A 25,296-nucleotide genomic window follows, 5' to 3' on the forward strand; every position below is an offset into this window, starting at 1 on the left:
AGAGACGGGGAAGGCGATGGCCCTGGGCCGAGGTTGCCTGAATGGCTGGGACACAGTTGGTGAGGAAATCATCGACGGGGAGGAGGTCCACTCCCAGGCCTGAGGAGCGGCTGGTTAAGTAGCTTTTTCCTGGTTTCGGCCACCGCTCGGCCAGCTATGTACGCCCCCAGTATAGTGCAGCAAATCGCACTACATTTTGGCATAGGTTAGTGCAGTTCCATCGGCGCTGCGCTGATGCTAGACGCACAGGCCGCAAAACGTGGCCACTTGTAGGGCACTGTACAAGCGCGCCCTTCAGATTCGCAGGCCGCCGGCAAGCGGGAAAACAGCGATGATATGTACATGGCGACGAGGCCACGGGGAGGGAACTGGGGTGGAAAATGCAAGGCGGATCTGTGGTGCTGCATGGCTGGAGAGAATCTGGGGCTGGTGGGACAATCGGCGGCGATGAAGCGGGATTGGACGGGGAGTCCGTTCATCGCCTGTAGCATTTTTCTGCGACATCCTTCTTAGTCAAGGGCGTGGCCTGTTCCGCGTCAAAAAACGGCATCAGTGGTTGTGCTCACTCGGACCTTCATAGCAGCCGAAACGCACCTTGCCATGGGCTGTCGTGTATGGCTCGACCTGGAGGGTGCAGCAATACTTTGCCTGTGTGGCCTTGTCCTCGATAAGCAGGCTGTCGCAGGTGAAGCTTCTGCCCGCCGGTTTGGCCTCAAGGCTCAATGGCTAGACCAGGGGAAATCCCATCAGCTGCTGCTCCAGCTGCTGCTCTCCAGGCGAAAAAGTGCCGTGCCGAACACTCACCAAGCCACTCCTTGCCATCCCACTCAATGGGGAACGAAGGTGCACCCGAGCTTCCCCTCTCATCGGGTACAATGATCTTGGCCATACAGACGCCCTTGGCGTGTGGTTTGGAGGTATCGTTGCAGGGGAACATCGAGCCGTGGGTAGCTTGACTTTGGATGTAGAGCAGCGTGACAAGGGCCAATAAGCTGGAGAAGTGCATGGTTGACTTGGTCGGATGGATTGATGTTCTGGAAATGAAGAATGGGGGGAAGTGGACTGGGCGTTGCAGTCACTCATCATGATACCAGCCGTCTTACATGTCCAACTCGGACGGGTCCTTGGCGCATCCTCCAAATCCAATCAGGCAGCAGCCTCCATGACCCTGGGATGTAGCTACATGTGCCGATGGAGATGGCGAAACCCTATGTATTTGTACTTGGAATATGGAAGCCGTTCCAGAGGGGACACCCTGGGACAGCCTGCCGACGAGCCAGTAGCCACCCTTATTTGTTGGAGCATTTGTTCTGTGAACCACCCATCCGACACCCCATTGCTCCGGGAGCAGGGTTGAGGAAAAATTCACTCGGCACTCCTCTCCGCGGCCTCTCATGCCGATGCAACAGATTGGCCCAAGAGTTTTGCCGAGATCAGTCCAACAGGAAGCAGGAGACTAGCAATCACTCCTCAGAAACCGCTCACCAATTGGTCTGTTCCAACACAACCGATGGGTCCCAAAGGCAGCAGGAGGCCGGCTATCTCCGTGAGATCAACGCCCCATCGCGTTGCAGTCCTTCAACACCATTCTTGGCTGCCATTTTGCCATCGGCTGAACGCTCGAAATAAACAGTTTCCATCGCCTTCAATAAACGACAATGTGTGCGCAATCGGTGTCTTCTTCTTCAATGCTGGGACGTGTTTTCGAGCCTCCTCCAATCCCTGTTAACTCTATGCCGCTGGAACGCGAACTAAACAGTTTTTCAGAAATGTCTTGTGTTTCGAACCCTACTTGTGTTATCGACGTCACCAGTTTTTTCCAGATTAACCAATATGTACTTGGAGATTTCTCTCCCCTGATGTATGCTGTTCCCTTGTGCTCTCGCTGGCTTGGCCATTTTTTTCCCCAATCATCATTCCTCGTAGTCACTTGTTATCAGCTTATCGGATAACTTTCCCAACCCATTACCCGAGTCTCCTCCACTAATCCCAAACGTCGAAGGACTTACTAGTAGAATTTTCCGTTCATATACACAGTCAGGCCGTTAGCTCAGCAAGCATGCAAGGGGGCATCTGTCTGCTTTCTGTTTTTTTAGCCATTAATGCTGCCAGTGCAAATGATGACTCTCATTTTATTGGAGAGCTTTGGGAATCACCGCGTACTCAGCATTCAGGATCAGACTTCATCAATGATCCTCTTCAACCCAACCAGCGCAACGATTTCCTCAACCCGTGGAATGGCGACCTACTGTTTTCAACTTACCCTGGTAGCTATGGAGAGCTTCATGAGGCCTTTGGTTCCCAAGATTCCTCCCTTGCCCACATTCCCCAAGCCTCACTGAAGCCTGAGATAACCCACTCCCAAAATTGCCACACATCTCCTCCGGTGACCAATGATCAGGCAACTCAGATGACCAACAGGGCATTCCATGCCCATGTCACAAATACCAATTCTCAAATCAACAACAATATGGAAGCCAACATTGCTTTGAACAAAGATGAAAAGTTGGACCCAATTAATCCTGGCACCCAGCTTTTTCAGCTCTGGGAGACTTCTGAACCAAATGATACTTTTGACTTTGACCACTTAGCTGCATGGCTCAACTTTAGGAAAGATGACACACCATCTTCATTAGAAAAAAATACAAGATGAGAATAGAACAGCCAGTTCCAAATACAAAGGTGCTTTATCTCCCAAGCACTCCCTAGATTCATCTGCAATCAATAATCCCATCATATCAAATGAAGCCGGCAGCTTTCTTGATCTGCGGGAAAATAATTTGTCATTTTCATCTCATTCAGGTGGCTGCGGAGGAGTTCAAGAGGTCATTGATTCTGGACAAAACCCTCTGGTTGAATATCACCAACCCCAATCAATGAATGCTGAAGATTCTCACAATAAAAATGATGACACACTTTTTAAAATGACAAATCAGGAAGCCCAGATGAACCCAAGATCTCTCAAAAGACATGAAACAAATAATGATCTTACATCCAATGAAATTTTGGAAGCTAAAAACCCTTTTAGCCAAGATGAGCTATGGGAAAACTGTGCCACACAGACTTTACACTCCTGGGAGAACTCTGCATTAACTCAGGAATTTGGGTTTAATCAATTGGAAGACTTGGTCAAATCCAAAACAGAGGCCAAAAAATATCAATCAGAAAGAAACCAAGAAGCATACAAAAAATCTTTCATAAACAGTGAGGACTCACTATCTTCTTTGTTCAGTTACACACAAACTACATTAGAAAGTTGGCCCATATCACACAAGGAAAGTCATCAATCAAATAGTGTTTCAAACAATGAAGCACCAATAACATCATCCATTTTGCATGATTTGCCATCCAATTCAATGGAAACTGAGAATATTCTGCAGAAACAAAAATTAATAAAAAACAATGGATTCCAAAGGGGTACCAAAAGAAAGAATTCCGCATTGTTGAAAATTTCATTTTCCAATTCACCCAATCAACCTGACAATAAATCATTTCAATTTCAGGGCCTTGAAAATCACAGAAGCTTAGAAGGCTCACATCCACATTCTGAATTCCAAATTGGAAATGGTCTTTCAGGTGCATCACAGGAAGGAGGAATTTCGGATTCCTCCCAAGATATCCAAGCCTTCTTACCAAGATCAGAAGACCAAGGTGAGGGTAATCAAGTTTCACACATAAGGGCAGATCAAACCAGCTTGAAATTCACAAAACATACAAATCAAAACCCAGATGACAAAAATTACAAAGTCCATGCCAATAATTTACCAATGTTAACATTGAAGGATTTCATGGAATGCAAAGGTATGCATGATATATACAAATCTCACATGAGATCTATGCTTGACCAGGTTCCACAACTTGCGGAGGAAAACATTACATTAGGAAGATATCAGGTGAATATTGTATGTGAATATTTCAGGAGGAAGAATCCAAGTAATCTTATAGTAGCATCACAAAGTACACTACTTAGAGATAAGATATATGCATTTCAAAAGTATCAAAATCTGTGGTATGAATACTGGAAGAAAAAAACAGATTTTGATTTCAAAACTTGCAGTCAAAGGATTAAATACCATAACCTTGCAGTAATCTTTCCAGTATTTTTATTTTATGTACAAATCTTTATTACAGTTTCTCCCCTGTCAAGAGGAGGCTCACAAGGAGAAGGTCAATTTGATTACAGCAAAGAACTGAAGGAGGCCAGTGAGATATTTGAGAGAATTCAAGAGCTTCTGATCAACCCTGATAGATTGCAAGGAGATGAGTTGAGCTGGAAAAAGAGGTTGGAAAGAATTGAATTATGTTTCCAAAATTTGAAAAAGTTCACAAATCAAATTCTTTGGCATATTTTGGCAATATGGCTGGAATCCAAGTACACAACACCTTGGGATAAGATACACATGAAAAGTAATGAAACTGTGACGCCCGTGGCAAGATCATTTGTCAATAATCTTTTCTACTATGGAATTGATGGCCTTACAGCTGATCTAGATAGAATGCTCAAAATGGCACAATCAAATGAACACTTTCAAAGTCAACTTATTCATCCAAGCTAGCTTAGATAAGTTATTGATAGAAAAAAAGAAACTGATTTTCAATGGAACATCATGTTCTTCACTCTGTAGTTTTAGGATGTTGAGTGAATTAACTAAAAATGATGTAAATCTATCAGAAGAAAAAGGAAACTATTATATTTCCTTCAGATTTTCATATTAAAAGAATCTGCCTTAATCATTCCTCAACAGGATTGTGGTATATAATTCAAAGCATATACCTTCTAAACATTTCTTACCCTTTCAAAAAATGGTATAATCAGTTTACCTCTGCCCTTTTCAGTTTTCTTCTTCTCTCCTTTTAGCTTTCTGGATTTTCTCATGTCTATATCAATTGATATAATTTTTTTCTTTTGTCCAATCCCCAATATTTAATGTTCTACTTGTCACACCTCTGCACTAATCAGGTTAAATTTTGGAAATCACCTCTTTGGTGGTGTCTATGGAATGTAAAATAGGCCAAGACAATTACAACACAAAAAAAATCAGTTGATGACAAGTGACATCATGCCAGCTCAAGCTAGCTACCCACTATCTATTCAATATCTAACCACTATCTCCCCCAATCTGCCAACCATCTCCTCAGCTTCCAGATTCTACGCAGGGGGTTCTCAGTTACAACTGGGCCCAACTGATCCACATTTCTTCCCAGCTGATTCTCAGCTTTGGCCCCAAGCTTATGATCAGCTTTAGAGCTCAGCTCATACTCAGGTTTGGGGCCCAGCACACTCTCAGCTTTAGAATCCAGCCTTTGGCCCAGTCATGGACCAGCTGATTGTCAGCTTTGCCCCACTCTTCTCCCAGCTGATTCTCAGCTTTGTCCCAGTCAGGGCTCAGCTGATGCTCATCTTTGGCCCTGCCCTGGCTCAGCTGAAGATCATCTGGGCAATGGCAAAATCCAAGGATTAGCTGGGCCATGGCCAAAGCTGACTCACTGAGCATCAGCTGGTTGGGTAAAATTGACTGCTTTGCTGCAGTCATGTGATCCCAAAATGTGCTGTTGAGGCAGAACTGGAGCAAATTTGAAGCAGTGTTGGAGCTGAGCCCAAATCTGCATCATGTCACTTGCCAGTGACTCCTTTTGTTTCCTGGTGTTATGGGGTTCAAAGAGATTTACAGGCCTTTGACTGGAATGCAGAAATGATTTTCAGCCACACACATTGGCAAGCTTTTCTGCCATTTCAGAGCATCTCCACCGCAGGCCCTAAATTGGGGGACTAAACCAAATTTAGCTAGTAGCTACCCAAAGTCAATTTAGTCCCTCCACTGGAGGCCCTGAAGGAGGTCCTAAACTGGGAAAAACCCATTCGGGCCCTATACCAGTCCCAAATCTAGAACAGTATAGCTCCCCACATAGTCCCTCTGGCTCACATATCACACAGCCAGAGGCTTGCAATACTCCACTCCTCACTGCACACAAACCCCAATATCCCCAACTTCAACATCCACATACACTCTTGATGTGTGTACCAACCAAGCTAATTTGTATCTACATACTCCGCTAAACAGAAGTCAAATTGTACTACCAATGGCTTCCACTGCCATTGAGAGGACTAATATGCATTGATAGCCAGTACCAAACAGACATCAATTAAGGTGTTCAAAGTTGAAATCATAAAATTTTAATTACATAAAATCATAAAATCATAAAACTTTCAAATGACAATTTTATGTGTACCATTTTAGAAATGTTGCTCTAATTTGAGTGTTTGGGTGTACATATTTTTTTCAGCTTAGAATTTTATGATTTTATGAAAGTCAACTTTGAACACCCTAAACAAGTACCTCTTCATGTCCGGTACCAGCCATCAATATGTACCTCTCAATGTCCGGTACTGGAAATCAATACATACCTCTCAATATCAATTATCCTTCTTCCTCTCCCAACCAATAAAGCTAGATTGTTACAGGAGGAAGGGAGAGGGTTCCAGTCCTTACCCACTCTATGTATTGCTCTGAGAGGAGCTCTCTCCTCCTTAGCCTGGTTAGTCCTACAGAAATAGCAAAAAAGCTTGCAGGTGGGCTAGGCTGAAAATCCAACAGACAGATTTTTCTGATGCAGCCCCGCGGCCTGTATTCTTCCAAATCTTTCCACTCAACCATATCCCATATCCTCGGTCTGAGAGGAATCCTGCCCTTCCTCTCTGACTGATACAACGACATCATGAAAAAATCAATGTGAATGGGTGTCAGGTGACATTCAGTAAAATATGCTGAAATGCCAGTGGTACTCCAACATTACTCCCCTTGAATAACAATTGTCCCTTTATCATCATCAGGGGGCTCTACAACTTTTACATAAGTGTATGGTTGGAGTCAAGGCTGGAGTTAGCTTCACGTCACCTACCACCTACTCTCAGTTTTTCCATGGTGCTAGATTGGTCCGAGTAGAAGAGAGAGGGTTCTGAGTTTTCCTCATTTGTCCAATACAACATATTGGTTTGAGATCTCTCCTCTACTGACTGTACATTGATATTGGCCATCAATGGCTGGGGTGGTGAGATGTATGACAATTTCTGGTCAGTACTGGGATGACCCTACCAAAGATTTCAATTATGACGGCACTATTGACACTAACAAAGGAGTTTATAGATACAAAGGTGGTGTTTATAATACTAGTAGTGGCGATAGCATCTCTCGTGATAGGGACAGTACCGGCCATTGACAGGGGTCTCTCCTTCCAAGGATTGGTCATGGAGCAGGGGGAATTGGGGGCAGCCCCTTTCACGACCTGGAGGTACTATTTTGGCAACTCAGCGGTGTGGAAAAGTCTTTGGGCAGGGGACTAATACTGCACCACAGTTGCACAAGTTGGGGATTCAGTCCTGCGTGGTGGAGATGCTCTCAGACCTCCAACTACACTCCATCCCCAGTTTCAATGATGTGTAGCATAAGCAATTGAAGACAACCTGGCAGGTTGTTGGCATGCACCCTGAAAAAAAAACAGTTTTAGAGAAATCTGCAATCAAAAATCATCATGATTACCAGAACCTGATGGGTGTGGGTCAAGATGGGGGATCAAGTACACCCTATCATTAACCTAGCCTTGGTTTTTCAGCATAGCCAAGACACACAATCTACACATCCATTAGGGGGGTTCACCCTTGAATTGTACTGAACTTTGGAGCTCAATTGAAGGCCCTTATGAACAAAATTCCAAACTTTTGGGAAAATGCACAGCAGCAAGAAGTCCTGATCAACCAGTCCACATCAACTGTTAGAACCAATGTTCATAAACACCTTAAAATGTGTCCCAAAGTTTTGTAAATTTCAATCATGACCCCCCTATTGCTCAACACATCTGGTATGATTCCACTTCACATAAGGGCCCATTGTGGCAGACAAACTTGAATCCAACACAGCATCTATCAGAGATGCAACCAGACCTATGAATGAGTTAAGGAGCAAGCAAACTTCCCCGGTGACTTGAGTTCTCCTGCTTTATGGGCCACTACGAAGCAGTTCTTGCTGGAGTGTATGAACAGATACCAGTGCCTACAGCATCCCTCTGATCGATCCATCCCGTTATACCCTCGGACCAAAACACTAACCTGTAAGCAAAAGGACGACCAGAGCCACTCCCTGTGTCCGCCGACAAGAAGGATCAAGGCTGTCACACGGATTCCCAGACGGGGAGACCGGCGTCGTGGCAGCGCTCGGAGAGCGGCGCTCGCACGCCGCCGCGGACACCGGGCCTTACAGAGCCCACACGACCTACCACGTGCGGCCGAAGGGGCCCACAAAAGCGGATGAGCGTGTCGAAGCGACACACGCGCAGACGGGGAGGGAGGGGAGCACGTACCTCTGCGGCGGTGAGGCCCACCGAGACCGCCGGGTGACACCTGCATGGATCGCGAAACGTGAGCCATCCGCGGAACGCATGTCACTTGTGGTTTTTGGCAGACACAGTAAGCGCGGGGGTGGGAGGGACTGACAGCAAGAGTTCGAGCGTGTTCAGGACGACCAACACCATCACCAGCAAGTGGTCGAGAGGGGGATCACGATCCTGAGGGGATGGTGTGTTGGACTGGTGATGGTAGTATGCGGCAAGACGGGGCAGCGGCTTGGTGCTCAGGACCCGGACCAGGAACACAGACTGCCCGGGCACACAAACACACAATCAGAGGGATGTGTTTGATGAGAGAGGAGCCACGATATGGGAGGACGAAGTGGTTGGCAGAAGGAGTGGGGCGACGCACTTTGAGACAGATGAAGAGGGCGATCGTCCCCGCGACCCAGCGACGGGGCCAGCGGTCGAGGAAGGTGAGGCCGGGGAGGCTGCAGCAGGAGCCGCGTCGAACGAGGGTCTGGGAGCGGGATGGGCGGGGGAGGAGGTGAGGGGCGCGGGGAGGGGAGGGGCTCGGGAGGGGGAGATAGCGCGGGGATCCGGGCGGGTGGTCCTCCGGCTGGCGATGCGAGCTGGCGGGCGGGGCCGGGGCGTGTGTCCCTACCTGCTGGGGACGGCCATAGACGGACGGGGAAGGCCCCGGGCCGACGGAGAGCACATTGCGGGCCGCGAAGTCGGGTGCAGAAAGCGCGGTGGCGGGCGTCTCGCCTTCCGCGGAGTCGACGAAGATGCGGCGCCGCTTGACGAGCGCCGAGGCGGGGCCCGTCGCCGGGCCGAGCGCGTCGTCACCGGCCGCCCCGCCCGCGGCGGCCGGCTTTTGCGGTCCCAGTGCGTCGTGCGGAAGCGTCTCCCGGAGCTTCTCCAGCCGCCGCAGCACCCGCTCGCAGCTCGGTCGCAGCCGCGGGTCGAGACAGAGCAGGTCGGACAGCAGCTGCAAAAGCGGCCGCGGCAGGTCCGAGCGGCTCGAGTGCTGCTGGCCCGGCGCGGGCATCTTCCGCTTCGTCCCCCCGTGGTCTGGGGGGTAATCGTGGATCAGAAATCTGGACGAAATGCCGTTCATAGGTCAACTGGCTTTCTAGCAGGGATGGGAAAGTAAGCAAACAAGTACCCTGGATATTGGGTGATCTCGTCCTTCAACAGGTCGATGTCCTCCGAATGCGTATAAGGCAACCTAAGGGAAATGTGCTCATCAGCAAGGTCTGTGAGGGACGCAGGATGATGGACATCATACCTGAAGAAGCAGAGACAATGCAGGACGAGGCCGAGCTGCCAAAGATCGCCCTTCTGGGTGACCTCATGTAACTTGCCCGTCTTTGGGTCCTTCTTCAACGACTCCGGGGGCACCCAATCCAACGTCCCCGTCCTACCCGCTGAAAATAAAACACGTTGTCCCTGCACAGGATTACCAATCTTGGCCTACATTTCTTTGAGGGGAGGGTACGGTTACTTACTTCGCTCCCGACTCCAGTTCTCTGACTGGGAGATCGAGCTGCCGAAGTCGGAGATCAAGGCCGTTGGACTAGAAAAAACGCACCCCTTCTCGCGGGTTAGCTCTGGATGTGTGTGGGTGTGTGTTACGGAAGAGACGCACATCATTGCGTCCTCGGAGGCCCAATGGAGCAGGACGTTTTCGGTCTTCAAGTCGTGGTGGAGGATGCCCTATCGAAAACAGAGCAGGGTAAGCACGGATACATTTTTATAGAGCGAGTAGGACGGTTGGAGACGGACTTGGGAGTGGAGGAAGCCGAGGCCGCGGCAGGTATCCTCAAAGATGCTGAAGATCTCGTCGAAGCCGAAGAGATGGACGGCCCTCCCGCCCGTCTTGTCGGCGTTCTGGGGCGCCAGTCGTTGGGTGGCTTTCCAGGCGGAGAGAGAGTCGATCAAGCCGGGCAGGATGGGCGTTTTGGGGCTAGTTCTCCGCTGGCGGAAGCGGGCTTTCTGGCGCGACCGACGCCGCACGTCTTCGTCGTCCGAGGACCGCGAGTCAGCCCCGGCCGCGTTCGAGCCTTTCCGGAGTGCGATGTGCGCCGCCAACGTCCCCCCGTTTGCGTAGTTCATCAGCACGTATAGCACCGGGACCCGCGGGCCGAAGCGCGATAGCTGGGCCTTTTCGATCCATGCATGGTGGTATTGGGTGATGTTCGGGTGGCGCAAGCTTTCGAGAAATTTCACTTCATTCAATACATGCATGCTGTCCATCTCAAAAAAAAAGATGTCAGTTGATCGGCGGGTGGTGCTGGGGCAGGAACACGCGCTCACAGTTCGTGGCTCGATTGGCCAACCGCTATCTGGGCGGTAGGTGGACCGGAGAGTCAGGGAAAACCTGAGGATGATGATGATGATGATCAGTGACGAAACCGCACACCTTCTTGATAGCATAATCGCCAAGGGCTACAGAGAAGTCGAAAGAACGGTTAAAAATCAGTGGACTGGTTGTGATAGCAGCCAGTTTTAAGCTGTGGGGTGCGCACCGTTTCCGTCGAGGGTGTGAGTGCAGAGGAAGACGGAGCCCTTCTGGCCCCGTCCGAGCTTCATGACCTCGATGAAGAAGCGCTCGTAGTATCCGTCGACGCGTTTATCCTGACCGAGGGGTTCGGGGTCCAGGTCGGGGAGGATCGGGTGGCGAGGGCGAGCGAGGTGGTCGGGATCGGAGGAGACGGAGGAGGATGGGGAGCGGGCGGGGGAGAGTTCGATGGGTGAGAGGGGCCGGCTGGCGAGGGGGCTGTTGCTCTGGGAGAGCAGATCGAAGTACGACTGCTGGGTGACGGTGTGGGTGGACAGTTGGGAGTCGGTGATCGGCTGATGCGCGGGCAGGGCTGGGCGGGGGAAGTGGCGGATGGTGGTGCTGGTGGAGGGCGTGAGGGCTGCAGAGTTTGCAGGCTGAGCGCTGGGCGTGCTGGACTGGGTGTTGCTGCTGTTGCTGGATGGGCTGGGCTGGATGTTGAGGGACTGGAGACAGAGGGGGCAGTAGCGGGGGGGCTGGTTCTTCTTGGCGAGTCTTGAGAGCGAGCTGGATGCTGCTGCCAGCTGGAGCTCGCTATCCTGTTGGTGGGCGTGGTGGACCGACAGTCTGTTTGAGGTGGAGTGGTAGAGAACGACCTTGCCGGTCGACTGGCGCAGGACGACCTGCCATTGCTGCTCGGGGCTGCTGCTGTTGCTGGCGCTGGACATGTTGGGTGCTGGCTGGTGCTGGGTTCTGGCTGGTTTCGGTGGGAGAGTGCCTGTTGACCATCGAAGAGAGTACTACCGGCGATCGAGGTATCCGCACTATCCGGTGCAGAGAGCGTATCCGGTCCGGGGAAGGGGGTTGCGACTACACGGCAGTTGCGTGGCGCCGGCAAAGCGCCCAAAGTTCGGTCGTCAATTTGACGGACCTCCCCCATTCATTGCCGACCGTTGGCAAGCCGGTCTCCCGTCAACCGTCAAGTGGACCGCCAAACTGGCGGCACCCTCGCCAACGTGCAATTGGACAAGCGGCTGGCAAAAGTAAGGGTGGCTCGACCCCAGCGGCAATTTGCCGTCGAACCCGAGCCCCCCTACAAAATCGATCAGGGCCGTTTGCCCACTTTTCAACCACCAAAATCCCTCGTTCTCCGATTGCTCTTGGCACACACCCTCCGGTCAACTCACAAGACATGCTCAATTGGGTTTTATGGCCACCTGGGCACTTTTTTTTTGGTTTTTATTGCAGTTTACAGTGGGTGTTTTTTGGTTGTTTTTCTTATCTGATTGTTTGTTCTGCTTTTATGGCTGGCTAGAGAAGAGGCAAGGGGAGAGAGGAAGAGAAGAGACAAGGTGAGAGAGGAAGAGAAATTCATGTCTATGATCCCAAGTTCGACGATCCGGCTCTGGCCTACGAAACCGCCAGACTATGCTTGATCGATACACTTGGATGTGGGCTCGAGCCTCTCCGCTTTCTGACTTGCTCGAAACTGCTTGGCCCAGTTGTCGAGGGTACGGTAGTACCGAACGGCACACGAGTTCCTGGGACGGCGTCTGTCTTGGATCCAATCCGGGGGGCATTCAATATCGGGACAATGATCCGATGGCTGGACTATAACGACTGCTTCCTTGCGGCCGAATGGGGCCATCTGTCCGACAACCTGGGCTCGATCCTGGCCGTCGCCGACTGGCTGAGTCGGACGGCGGTTGCCGAGGGAAAGAAGCCGCTGAAGATACATGGTGGACTGGTTCTAGAGAACTCCTTCAACCGAGTTGGTTTGGATCATGTCGTGCTCGTCAAGGTGGCCAGCGCAGCAGTGACGAGCAAACTCCTCGGTAGCGGATATTTAGTTGTTGTGTGAGTAAAGATCAGTCAATGGGGAATTTCCTGAGATGGAGCCGGGTGGAGTTCTCTGAGAGCTGGTGGATCGGCCGTGGTATAGGGACTGGATCAAAGTTTCATTGAGGAACTGACTTACTTTGTTTGCAAAATCACCTTTGTCTTCTTGATAAGAACGTCGGTTGGGGGCCCCATGGGTTGTTGATACTGATAGGGTCAGAGGAATAGAGCGGTGGTTGGTTGAAGCTGCTGGTGCAGGCCAAAAAAGGCCGAAGATATGTGTCACAAGGAGAGTTGGCTGAGGTTGTGGGTTGCTGAGGGTGGGGGAGATGGAGGGTGACGGGGGACTTGGAAAAATCGAGGAGTGCGGATGGGTGAGCACTCAAGGGCCAAGGGTGACGTTTCTCCGATGAGCTCCGATGAGCAGAGTTGTCTTGGGCCCCTTTTGGCTAACTTAACACAAGTCCCCCCTGGTGGGAGCGCTGTGGCTGGCGGCGAAGCCGCCCCTCCCGCAGGGAGGGACTTGTGCATTATCCCAAATTTTACGCGGGAGCAGAAAGTTCATTTGGCTGAGAGGTTTTTAAAAATTTTATAGCTCCTCCCCCAGCCTCTCCACCAATATGCCCTATCTGTACCCTATGCTACTTTTCTTTCTCTACATTTTGGTCTACTCAGATTTTTTCTATCTCAATCTGCTGACCTTTTCAAAAGATCAAAAATGCACAAGTCTTCCAAATGAGGCTCCACTTGTTTGGGACTCCAGGAGTTGTTTTTCTGGCTACAAGATAGATAAGTGGCTCAAATTGATTGCAAGAACAGAGCCTACAGCTCTGTGTATTCAGTTTTTCCATATTGGTTGGGATTTTTAGTGTAGCAGATCCTTTCTGCTCCTGCTTAAATCAAGACATAACTCATAAGCCTCTCCTGCGGAGAGCCCTCCGGGCGGGGTCCCCCGGACCCTCCGTTCAAGAGGCTTAGTTAAGCTAGCCTTTTGGGGTAGGGCTGTTCTGACAGCATCTTGCGTTCCCGCCGGCGGGTGTCAGGACAAACATGTTTGTCGGCAAACCGACCCCAGGCAAGTTATGTTAAACTTGCCTGAAGTCAAGTGCCGGCGGGTACGCGGTTAATTCGCCCGTCATTTTGACGGTTGACGGGAGACCCGCTAGTGAGCGGTCAATCTTATTGGAGCCTGACAGTGGGAAAATGTGTATACGAGTGAATTGACAAAGGAAAATGAATGAGGATATACAAAAGAGAGAAATAGTGTTTGTATTTATATACATGGATTATGTAAATACAAACAGGAGTCGAGTCGAGTAACATGGGATAGTCCCATGTCTATGGTAAGTCATGACGCTATGACTTACGTCGACCACTGTAGTATGGGACGTAATGTCGTATTACGTCTCCGTGCTACAACACCCCCCCACTCGACGAGACCGCTCCGAGCGCTATGGTCTTTTGAAACTGATGAGTGACTGGAGGCAAGTTCTTGGTAAAAATATCCGCGAACTGGTGTTTAGTGTTGATCCATTGTAGTGAGATTTGCTTGCGGAATAACGCCTGGTTAGTAATATAAAATTCCCTATCTGTGTGTCGAGTTCGTTTGTTGGAGGTTTCATCTGAGCAAATTTTTACCGCTGCTTGATTATCGCAGTACATCCTAACCACGGTCTCAGTGCCGGTCATGTCAGTGAGCAGGTGTCTGATCCATAGAGCCTGCTTCGTTCCGTGTCCCAAAGCCATGTATTCTGCATGGGCTGTGGAAGACGCAATAGTAGCTAGCCTCCTCGCAATCCAGTGTATCGGGCAGCCATGGAAGAGTATAAGAATGCCGTAGTTAGATCTTGAAAACTCTCCCCCCCAGTTTGCGTCGGCGAAGCACGTTAGCCTGGGGCTTTTCAAATCAGGTCGAAGGCATAGGACCTGATCCTGCGTAGCCGCCACGTAGTTGACCAAGTGTTTGATACAGTTCCAATGTTCCTGGCCTGGACACTTTGAGAAACGTGATAGAAAGTTAACCCCGAACGTAATGTCTGGTCTTGATCCTGCCGATAGGTAACTGAGAAAACCAATAATGGAAAGATACTTCCCGGGGTCGATGCCGTTGGACAAAGTCACCGTCAGAGGCAGATTCCCAGTGGGCAATGGGGTTTTCGCATGGCTGATACCATCCCAGTGTAACAAGAGTAGTTTTGATATTAGTTTAGGTTGACTCAGAGAGAAATTATTGGTTCCGCGTGTCACTTTGAGTCCGACAATATCCGACAGTGACGACGACCATTTGATTTCGAGACAATCAGAAAGAGCCGATTCAAGTTCCCGAAGAATCTTGTCCGTGGACCCGGTGACTATCCCGTCATCAACGTGGATCCAGATCACAGAAGGTCCATCGGACTTGCTGAGGACATAGATACTACTGTCGAATTGTGAGCTGATGTACCCCAGTCGGCGAAGGGTGCTAGACAAATGTTGCCACCAACATCGAGCCGCTTGTCGGGTACCGTATAGCGCTTTGTGCAGTAGGCATGCGTGCCCAGCTGGTGCGTTTAGTCCTTCAGGAGCAGCTACCCAGACTTCTTCGTCGATAGGGGAGTTAAGATATGCGGCCACAAAGTCAAAAGTGTGTACCGGCCATCCGTTGAGTGCGGCAACCGAAAGAATCAACCTCATCGACACAAACGTGGCGGTAGGTGCAAAAGTCCCGTTAAAATGCTCGCCTTCTATTTGCGCGAATCCCTTTGCAACATACCGAGCTTTAACCCGCAATAATTCACCAGTCGCCGACAGTTTTCTAACGAAGACCCATTTAGCCCGTAGAATCTTGATCCCAGGGGGCACAGGTTTGAGGGACCACACGGCAAGCCGGTCTAGATTGGATAGTTCTTCATCAATCACAGATTTCCATCTAGCCGCGTCGATGTCCTTCATTGCTTGTTTGTATGTCGTGGGTACCGAAGCGTCCATTATTTCCGGTAAAAAATTGATTGCGATATCCACCAGTATGTCTTGAGACTGTACCAGAAGTTCATCCTCGAAATTTCCTAGTTGTAACGCAAAACCGTCGGCCGAAGAGAAGGAAGGCGAAAGTTCGATGTTGCTAGGAAAATTTGGGAAAGTTGCTACGGCAGAGTGGCAGTAGGAACCCAACTCAGGAACCCAAAACCCCCAGCCTTTAGAATCAGGTAGGTAGAATACCGCGTAACCTCGTAAAGCCCGGTCATCCAGTTTGCGTCGTTTCTCAGCTTGTACATGCACAAAAGCCACCGACCCGAAGGGACGCATACGGTCGAGGTTCGGTTGGATACCGAAGAAACGTTTGTAAGGAGTGATGTCACCGCTGGCCGCATTTGGTATGCGGTTAAGGGTATAACACACCCATACAAAAGCCAAACCCCAAAACTCTTTGGGAAGCGTACTGTCGAGAAGGATGGTTCTACCCATGTCTTGAAGGGTTCGGTTGAATCTCTCGATAGTGCCGTTTTGATAGTGATGGTAGGCAACCGCTCGTTCTGCGGTAATGCCTTTGGCAGACAGAAATTCACCAAATGCCTTGCTGTTGAACTCGCCGCCGTTATTGGATCGTAATATTTTCAATGGTTTCTCCGTCCTGCGCTCCAGACGGAGTATGGTTTCTTTCAGTACGGTGGCGGCCTCGCTTTTTTCGTCAGAACTTTGACCTCAGCGTATCCTGACCCAATATCCCTAATAGTCAGTACGTAGAGCCCTCCACCAATCGCCGGTACCTCAAACGGGCCCACAAGATCGACGTTCCAGGCGTCCATAGGGCGGAAATCACGTCGGTCAGAAGTAAGAGTATTTTTGTTCACGCTTTTCGATATCATGCAAGCTGGACATTGGATGTCGCCTTTTGGCAGAGATTTAGGCAAACCCAGTGCTACTCCAAGAGCCATCATTCGACGAATGGTACAAAGGCTCGCGTGCCCAAAACGCCGGTGCACATGCAGTAACAGCGCTTCATCTGCAGTAAGCTTAGGTAACTCAAAGGGCCGCGAAGTAGCAACCGGCACCGAGAATTCAAATGGCACAGCGTTACGAGTATCATTCGCATGAGGGGTGGATACAGCGGTGGGATTATGAACAACGTGCGCGGAAGGGTTAGACAGACCATACGAGGAAGACACAGATGGGGTAGTTACAGCGTGAGAAACGACAGACAGCGGTGGGATGGGCTTCGAGTGAGAAAAGGGTAGGGATGGAACAGTAATGACAGTAGTGGGGTGGGGAACAGGGGAAGAGGACACAAGTGGTTGATAAACAGTCGCCGAGAGAGAGGGCGCCGGGGAAGATTTAGATGTCCTAATAGGCGCAGGCAGCTCCCATTTCCGATTAGCGGGGTTGAGGACTGAGCTGGTCCAGAATCGCTTGCCGTGCGAAATGTGAAATGAGTCGGAATCGAAGGAGAAAGAAAAACCTGCTAATCGCAGAGCTGCTGGAGAAATGAGCGTGTGAGCTGCATGCGGGCAGTAAAGCACATCATTGATGACCGTAAGCGTTGAATTCGCCCCAGGAAAAGTTAGTGTTCCCTTCGCTGTGATAAAACGGGAGGGTCCGTTAGTTGCAACGCGAAGGGGAACAGGAGATTTCAGCGTTTGAACATTCGAAAGAGCTTTTATGTCACCAGTAAGGTGGTGGGTAGCACCTGTATCAAACAGGGCAGGGGAAGCAGCGTACACGGAGGGGGAAACAGCGGAAAAATTCAAGTCGCTGAACATCGGTTGGCCATCAATCCCGTCAACCTCCATGTTCTGAGCTGAAGGTTGTTCGCTCGGTATCTCGACCTCAGCTTCTCTTGCGGCTGGGTGTTGGCTCGAGCTCGCCCTGGTGTCTTTTGGGTAAACAGGCCTGTATATGTCCGCTGGGCGGAGGTTCGAGGTCGGAGACGGAGTCGGTTTTGCCGGCAGTGGGTGGAAGCCGGTAGACGGAACAGGAGGCGCTAGGATCGGGTAGTAAGCTGTATATTGTGGAGTCGGATAATGATGGTTCCGATTCGGGTTGGATTGTTGATTTGGCGCTGCTGGTACAGGACAGACGCCAATGAGATGATCGCCGGAACCGCACCGGAAGCAATGTCAAGGGGCCGGTGATTTGAAGTTTGCTGGTCGACCAGCCAAGGTGTACACGTTGTCGGGGTGGCTCTCGATGGACATACTTCGCTCAGCTTGAGCCGTTGCTTCGGCGGCGAAGGTACCGGGAGCAATGCGTCGTTGTTGAGCAGCTTCGCGGCCTTTGATCTTTTCTTGGCAGTCGTTCAGGATGTCGATCATTTCTACAAAAAGAAGAGGTATTTGACGTCTTGCAGCCAATTCTTGATCGACTCGATAGTCGAACTCTTGTCGTAGCGGGGTATTGTGACCGAGTGATCCTTGCAAAAGTACGCCAAAAAGAAAGTCTTTGGTAAGAACGGCGCCAGATTCAGTAAAATCTAAGAATCGTCGTTGATAGGTGGCTGCGACCGAAGTAGCCGGGGTCGACAGATCACACGGAATAGACTCAAGATCATCCCATCGATTCATCTGAGCTGCCCGGCTGAATGTGGTGAACCAACGGCGTATAGCATTCATGATCTCGAAACTGCTGTCCAATCCATCGACTTCGGCCTTGATTTCCCGGGATAGAGATATTAAGAGAATCGCCCTGGCAATTTTATCCACGCGGTGTCGAGAGAAGTCCTTGAAGTAGTACTCTTTGTACTCCAAGTTGAAATCGGCCATATCTTGAACATCCTTGAGCCAATCGCGGTAGTTAGCCCCGCTTGACGTGAGCCGGAAGGTTTCAGGGAACCGAAGATATGCGTTTTTTGTGATGGGTTCTCGATGACGATTATCCACCGCGTAAGAAAAATCGGGGGCAGGTTCTTCTTCGTCTAAAGGGGCTGCGGCCGGTACAGGTATGGCTCGGGAGGTCGAACTGATGTGAGGAGCTGAGTCACGACTTGCTCGAACCGTTTCTCGTTCATCATCGGATCCCGTGGGGCTGCTTGCTACGCGTTTACCGGCGGCGTTGCTGCTGGATCCTGCGTTTGGACCCAAACCGGAGGACCTGGTGGCGATGGAGCTAGGGGAACGGTTGACAGGTGCCATTTGTGAAAGGTATGACTATCGGAGAAGATGTTACTGTTTTGAAACTTATGCTAATGGCGAAAATATGCGACTGAGAAGAGAACCGTAGAAAAAACCGTAGAGATACCCGTGAAACGTGTAGACAGAAAAATCCGTAGAGTAGAGAAATCCGTAGAATAGAGAAATCCGTAGAAGAGAAAAAAACTATTGCACTATATTCTGTAAAACTTTAAGCAGAACTCCGTAGATAACTATTTAAGACGAGAATATGCTCATAACCTATTGGAGCCTGACAGTGGGAAAATGTGTATACGAGTGAATTGACAAAGGAAAATGAATGAGGATATACAAAAGAGAGAAATAGTGTTTGTATTTATATACATGGATTATGTAAATACAAACAGGAGTCGAGTCGAGTAACATGGGATAGTCCCATGTCTATGGTAAGTCATGACGCTATGACTTACGTCAACCACTGTAGTATGGGACGTAATGTCGTATTACGTCTCCGTGCTACAACAAATCTCACCGACCAGTTGTCTCTGACGGCAGTTTTGACGGCCGAAACCTTAATCCGCGCAACTGCCGTGTACATAAGACTCAAAGCCCAAAGTTCAAGTTCCCCATTTCCCACAACTGCCGTGTATTACCCAATCGGATGGGTCGGATAGTCCCCTGACCATGGCAAGTCATGACAGAAGCAGGATATCTCCCCAGTTCAGTTCTCAAAGGAAGACAATGGGAAACAAACATCATATCACCGTCCGTTCCGGGCCCATAAATACTTATACGAACCTGCTTGCCGTCTTCAATGTGCCACCACGAAACCGCTTGTTTGCCTACTCCGAAACCCTGCCACAGATACCTTCATCGGCCCTCATCCCAGTTTGTTTTTCTTTGCCACTCTTCCCTCCCTCCCTGCTAAAAAGTGATCCAAGGATGGAGTACTAGCTCCCAGAGCACTGATTCTTCCCCGCCGCTTTCTTCTTCCCTAGCTTGTGTTTACCCCGGCAACTCTAACATGCATTCTTTAATATCGATCACTCTTTTGATTGCTCTTGCTTGCGGGGCTGCAAATGCATTCAGATGCCCCAAAGCCCGCCCTTACCAGGCATGCTGGAAATCGTCGGCCACTCAGCATTGTGATTGTCTTCTTGCAGGTGTGGGCCTCCATCGGCACTCAGTTACTAATGATACTTTGCTTGTTCGGTTTTGCAACAACCAGTTTATTATCCGAACCACGATCCCAAAACGGGCGACGCAACGTGCGTTGATCCGGCTTGGGCAAACACTTGCTGCAAGGTTAGCCAAAAGGTTCACGACAAGGTAAGCATTTAGCCTCATCTCACATTTCAGCTGGATTATTCTCATTGAAATCAATCCTCCTGTGAAATCCAATGATCACCAGTGGCATGCAAATGGTTTGAGTAATCCACAATTTGTCAGTCAATATTGCTAGGGCACATCACTCACACTTTGAAGGGCTGAAAGCCTCCGGACCGGATGAGAGCGCTCATGTAATATGGATGTCCACCTTTTCACTTATGGTGTTCAAAATTGAATTTATGCATGCATATTTCATAAATTCATAAAGAAAACACCCAAAAAATTTATGCACCCCCCGGACACTCCCCTGTCCATAAAATCTCTTCATAAAATTTTCCTTGCCAAGTCGTGCACCCATCAACATCAGAAGTCATCAAAAATTCCCACTTTCTCCCTTCATCATCCCTAGTCCATCCATCCAACTCTAAAACAACACACAAGCAACAGTAAATATGTCGGATGTCAATTCTACCCAGCCAACTCAAACTCAAACTCAGCAGACTCTTACATCTCAAGGTCAAGGCGGAAGACGAGGTGCATCGCGAGGTGTGCAAGGCTTGCAAGGGCGTGGTGGCTGTGCCCGCGGTGGTGGTAATCATACCCCTGGTACTCAAGCACCTCACCGCTTGTGGACTTCCGATTCCAACCGGGATGGGCTGTCCTCCCTCGATCTCATTGTCAAATGGCTCACCAACCAAGGCAACTATGATCTCTGGCAAAACAGTACCGTGAGCAAGCGGGAGGTTGCTGAACAGATCAATGCATATCTTACTGCAAACGGGGCTGAGGAAAGACAGTGGCGTGGAATCAAACAGCAGGTTAGTATTTTCTGGGACTCCTCCATGATGAAAAATTCTGACACAAGCTGATATTTTGGTCATGCCATCTATAATAGGTCTCAGGCCTTGAGCAAAAGTTTTGCCGGGCCTTAGAGTGGAGAAACCAAACTGGTCAGGGTATCTTAGACAAAGCCAATGAGCTTGCTCGCCAACTTGGAGACAACCCCGATGATGGCAATGCCAAAGATATTCTTGCGGATGCAGTAACTCGCACAGAGGCTGAACTCCAAAAAAATATGCAAGTATTACTATGAGCTTGAACCTATCATGATTGATAGGCCCTTGGCGATCCCCCTCGATTCTCAAGAGCTAGGAGATCAAGACAAAAACCTTGCTGGGGCTCTCAACCTAGAGCCGAGCCAGGAAGGTCCAACCACCCCACCAGAATGGAGCCAAACGGACCGTGGAAACCCATCACCAATCAACACCGCGGGGCCCAACCTCACGTTGACTGGAACGGCTTGTGCTACTCCAGCCTCTCCGTTAGGCACCGGCATGCCAGCCGAACCCAATCCCTCCTCTTGGGCCGCAGCAATGTCAACTCTTGCCTCTCAACGCCCAGAACCTCAAGCTCAGCGCCGCCCGAAACACGCTGAACAAATCACCGAGCAGATCTTTCCAACTCGTGAGGAGATGGCTGCGCAAACGACTGCGGAAATGGAGTTGAACCACAATTGTTTGAACACCGACGCTTGGATGGTGGATGCCAGTATTGCACTTGCATCTGTAATGCGCAAAGGGCTTGGAGCATCAGGTGATCCGGAGAGCAACCAGTTACAGACCCGTCAAATGCAGCTCGACCTTGAGTACCGTGAGATCGAAATTGCTTGCATCCGAGCAAGTTTGGAAGCCAAGAAAGCCGAGCGCTTTACCGGTGCCGCTTTTGCTCAGGCAAAGATGGTTCAAGACTTTATCCGATTTGGGTTGGATCCCGAGGAGGCGCTCAGGATGACAGTGTGGTAGACGGAAAAGTGAAAAATCAAAAGTTTTTTTCTATACTACATAATTACTCACAATACGCCTCATGATACCACCAAATGGACCTCAGAAATGGATTCTACGGCCAATCTTACCCCTAGTCACCACTGGAAGCGTCACTGGAACCCCGCTGAATTGGAAGTTACACCCTCTTGGACCCTCATGGACACGGCCAGCCCCAGTCATCAACCTGTCACAACCCTCAAGTCCCCTTTCCCAGGTATAAACATACTCAGCCCCAGCCAAACACATACTCTTTTCTATCCCTCTTATCTCCACTGCTTATGCAGGGGACCAACCCCATTTCTTCTGTATTTGACATGTCCCCACCTCATTTAAGCACTCCTTACATCTGCATGCAGTCTTCTGACCCCATTTCTGCACTCCTTGCATTAGTCTGACACCACTCATGCACCCCTTGCATGAGGTACCCCTGTATTTGACATTTCCCTGCTTCGTTTATGCGGTCCTTGCATCAGTATGACATCATCTTTCATTTCTCACCCCACTTTCTGCCTGTATTTAGTATCTTCTGACACCACTTGTACGGAGCCCACCAGCTAAAATCCCTCATCCAGGGTCCCCCTTGTAGCTAAAATCCCTCACATTTGTCTATATAAGGAGCTCTCTCCCCCCCAGTTGTTTCTCCCTCAGCTCAGTACTCCCCAGTTATTTACATATCACCTTCACACTTACCATCACCACTATACCTCACCACAGCCCTCATATTTGCAAATAACCACTGAACTCACTCTCAACTCTCACATACCTGTCATCAAACAACTTCATCTGGAACTAGACCAGACCTATCACTTGATTAAAACTTGCCAAGCTTAGCTTGGTGGGTCTTGTTATCTGATAGTATAGAAGGGCAGAGTTTGCACCTCCATCATCCCCTTCTCCATTCAGCAAAAGGGTTTCACAACCACTTTTGAGTCTTACAACGGAAAGATTTTTAGGCCCCGAGGCGATTTGAACTCATCTCAGCACAACCAGAACGTATGGACACCTCCGATGATCCAGCACAATCTTATAGGCCCCAAGGCCTTTTGAACCCCCCATGATCTCCTTTCTCTGGTTTCTTTACCTACCCACTTCCTCCCATGCATCATTTACTTTCTCTAGCTCAACCTTCTTGCAAGATATCCAGTTACCACCTTTGTCTAGCTCAAACTGCTCAGAAGATAGCACCTGTTTCTAACTCTTACTTTCTCAAAACTGATTAGATATATTCATGGAAATTCATTCATGCTGGGTTGCTTTCTAGTTTCTAATGCAATGCCTGAGTGCGGTAAATGACTTGAGAAACATTGAGATTTTGGGGAGAGACTGAAAAGGTGAAAACAATCCAGATAGATGTAAATATTGGAGAGAGCTTGATACAAAGAGGATCCTAGCGATGAGTTGAAATCAGCTGGCAGAAGCGCTGGAAAATCTGATTGCGGCAGGCACACCCTCCGCAGGGTCAAAATTAGGTACCCGGGCGTTCAGCTCGTCCCATTCAACCTTGCGAAGGTCAATCAGGTAGTTGTGCAACACCACACACGCTTGGAGCCAAGCATTGAGCTGTTTGGCTGTTTTTTTGCCAAGGATTTGGATTGATAGCAATTTGAGTGATTGCCAGCGGCTCTTCAGCATTCCAATTGTGTGCTCAACGATCACTCGGTTATGGCTCAGCTTGTAGTTAAATTGCTGCTTCTCCGGGGGAAGTGCGTGTCCAGCTGTACGCTTGAAGGCTGGAACAATGGTATCGGTCGCGGTGTAGGCCGAGTACGCTAACAAGTATTGGCCTGGTGAGAAAAAGCAACAAGGATGTTCATAAAGCTGAGGAGGTAGTCGAAATCAGCACAGTAACCAAGAGAACACAAAAAATCATGCATACTTTTGAGTTCTTGTAAACTCTTTGATCATGAGCGCTCCCACACCATCCATGTACTGCGTAGATTATCCTCTGCTTCCAATCACATACTATCAGCGAGTTGACCGCATAGACCATCTTTCTCATCCAGTAATCTTCCTTGTGTTTTGTGGGTGCGGCAGCCAAGGGGAAAATTGTCCCATTGACAAATCCAATGCAGTTATCGAATACAGTTTTTCCCTCAAGTGTTGAGCAGAGCTGGGCTTGTTTTTGAGCATTTGGCCAGTATACATGTCGACTCTCCAAGGTCTTGATGATGGCCAAGATACAGCAGTTGGTATAGTTCTCGACAGATCCCTCTAAATATGAAGTATGCAGGGCTTTTAGGATCAAAAAACAAACAGAAAATATATGGATAAGATGAAAATACTTACCACTGATGTTGCAGAACTGGCTTATCATATGAGGGGAGCCACCGTTACTGTACAGGCCAAGATGCGATAGAGCAACAAGAAGCTGCATTTCAACAGGGGCTTGAGGGTGGTTAGAGTTGTTGAAAAAAATTGTGTGATCCTTGATAGCGTCGGCCAAAGAAAAAAAGCTTTTCCTGGTCATTTGTGCCTGTGTTGTTATCAGATCAGCATCAGCATCAACACATACTAGGTAGATTTACCTACCCATCTCATGAAGACATCCCCGCCTGTACTCATCAAGACTTCATAGGTCTTTCTGAGGCTAGCGATGCGGGGACAAGGACTCCTGGGGACCATGTATCTGGCTGAACAAAGCTTGTCAATCAGATTGAGAAGCAGCATCAGTTGGTTTCTTGAGTGTTTCAGACGAAGCTGGGTGATGTTGTTTTGCAGCGTGATCGATGATCTCATGAGATGGAATTTGACCAGAGCCAGATAGAAGTTGACCAGTCGAAGTTTGTTGGGTAGAAGTTTCTTCAGCTGGAGGCCGGCTGCTAGAAGGAAGTTGAAGATGAGGAGTTGTGTTGGGTTGAGTTGGATCACCTTGGATGCTTGATGGGCCATCTTCATCTTCCAAAGGGATCCGACAAGCATGATTTCCATGCCCTCCAGGACTTTCTTCCGTTCCGACTTGCAAGGCATGATTGGGATTTATGTAGTGCCTTGGATTTATGCAGGCCAGCGGGGTGCTCAAAGTTAATTGTGTATCATAATTTCATAAATCCAAAATCTACTGCAAAAAAGATTTATGATTTTATGATTTATGCAAATTCAATTTTGAACACCATAACTCCATACAACCCTTGAATACAATGTGTAACACCTCATGTCCTCTGGCTGTGGTCAGCTCTTGTCCCCACATGTGTGCCCAAATCACGCAACAATTCAACCTGCAATCTCTCCCAAGATTGTTCTCCAAGGAGCAAGCAGATGGTCGTGAATTTATTTGGGGTTGCGGGATTGTAGCGGAGATCCATGAGTGGAGCAAGTGAAACACTTGGTCAAAGTCCATAACCTGCCAGGGGATGGTCGGAGTGCAATCCTCATTGTGCCACAA

General features: G+C 49.2%; 2 protein-coding genes across 2 annotated transcripts; both read right to left on the reverse strand.

Annotated features, from left to right (window-relative positions):
• Positions 1-712: 712 nt before the first annotated feature.
• PtA15_13A422 (uncharacterized protein) lies at positions 713-1,006 on the reverse strand (the record flags this gene model as incomplete). The annotated part of the gene is made up of 2 exons (XM_053162619.1): positions 713-726; positions 805-1,006. The coding sequence occupies 2 exons, from the start codon at positions 1,004-1,006 to the stop codon at positions 713-715; spliced, it is 216 nt and encodes a 71-aa protein (XP_053026577.1).
• Positions 1,007-8,249: 7,243 nt separating this feature from the next.
• PtA15_13A423 (uncharacterized protein) lies at positions 8,250-24,881 on the reverse strand (the record flags this gene model as incomplete). Its single annotated transcript, XM_053162620.1, has 14 exons — positions 8,250-8,267; positions 8,356-8,395; positions 8,489-8,649; positions 8,753-9,440; positions 9,509-9,571; positions 9,632-9,770; positions 9,852-9,919; positions 9,992-10,059; positions 10,129-10,591; positions 10,660-10,688; positions 10,766-10,791; positions 10,872-11,526; positions 12,323-12,396; positions 24,608-24,881. 14 exons carry the CDS (start codon positions 24,879-24,881, stop codon positions 8,250-8,252), a joined length of 2,766 nt encoding a protein of 921 aa, XP_053026578.1.
• Between the last annotated feature and the right edge of the window lie 415 nt (positions 24,882-25,296).

This window comes from Puccinia triticina, chromosome 13A (assembly GCF_026914185.1).
Source record: "Puccinia triticina chromosome 13A, complete sequence".
In the NCBI taxonomy this organism is placed as follows: domain Eukaryota; kingdom Fungi; phylum Basidiomycota; class Pucciniomycetes; order Pucciniales; family Pucciniaceae; genus Puccinia; species Puccinia triticina.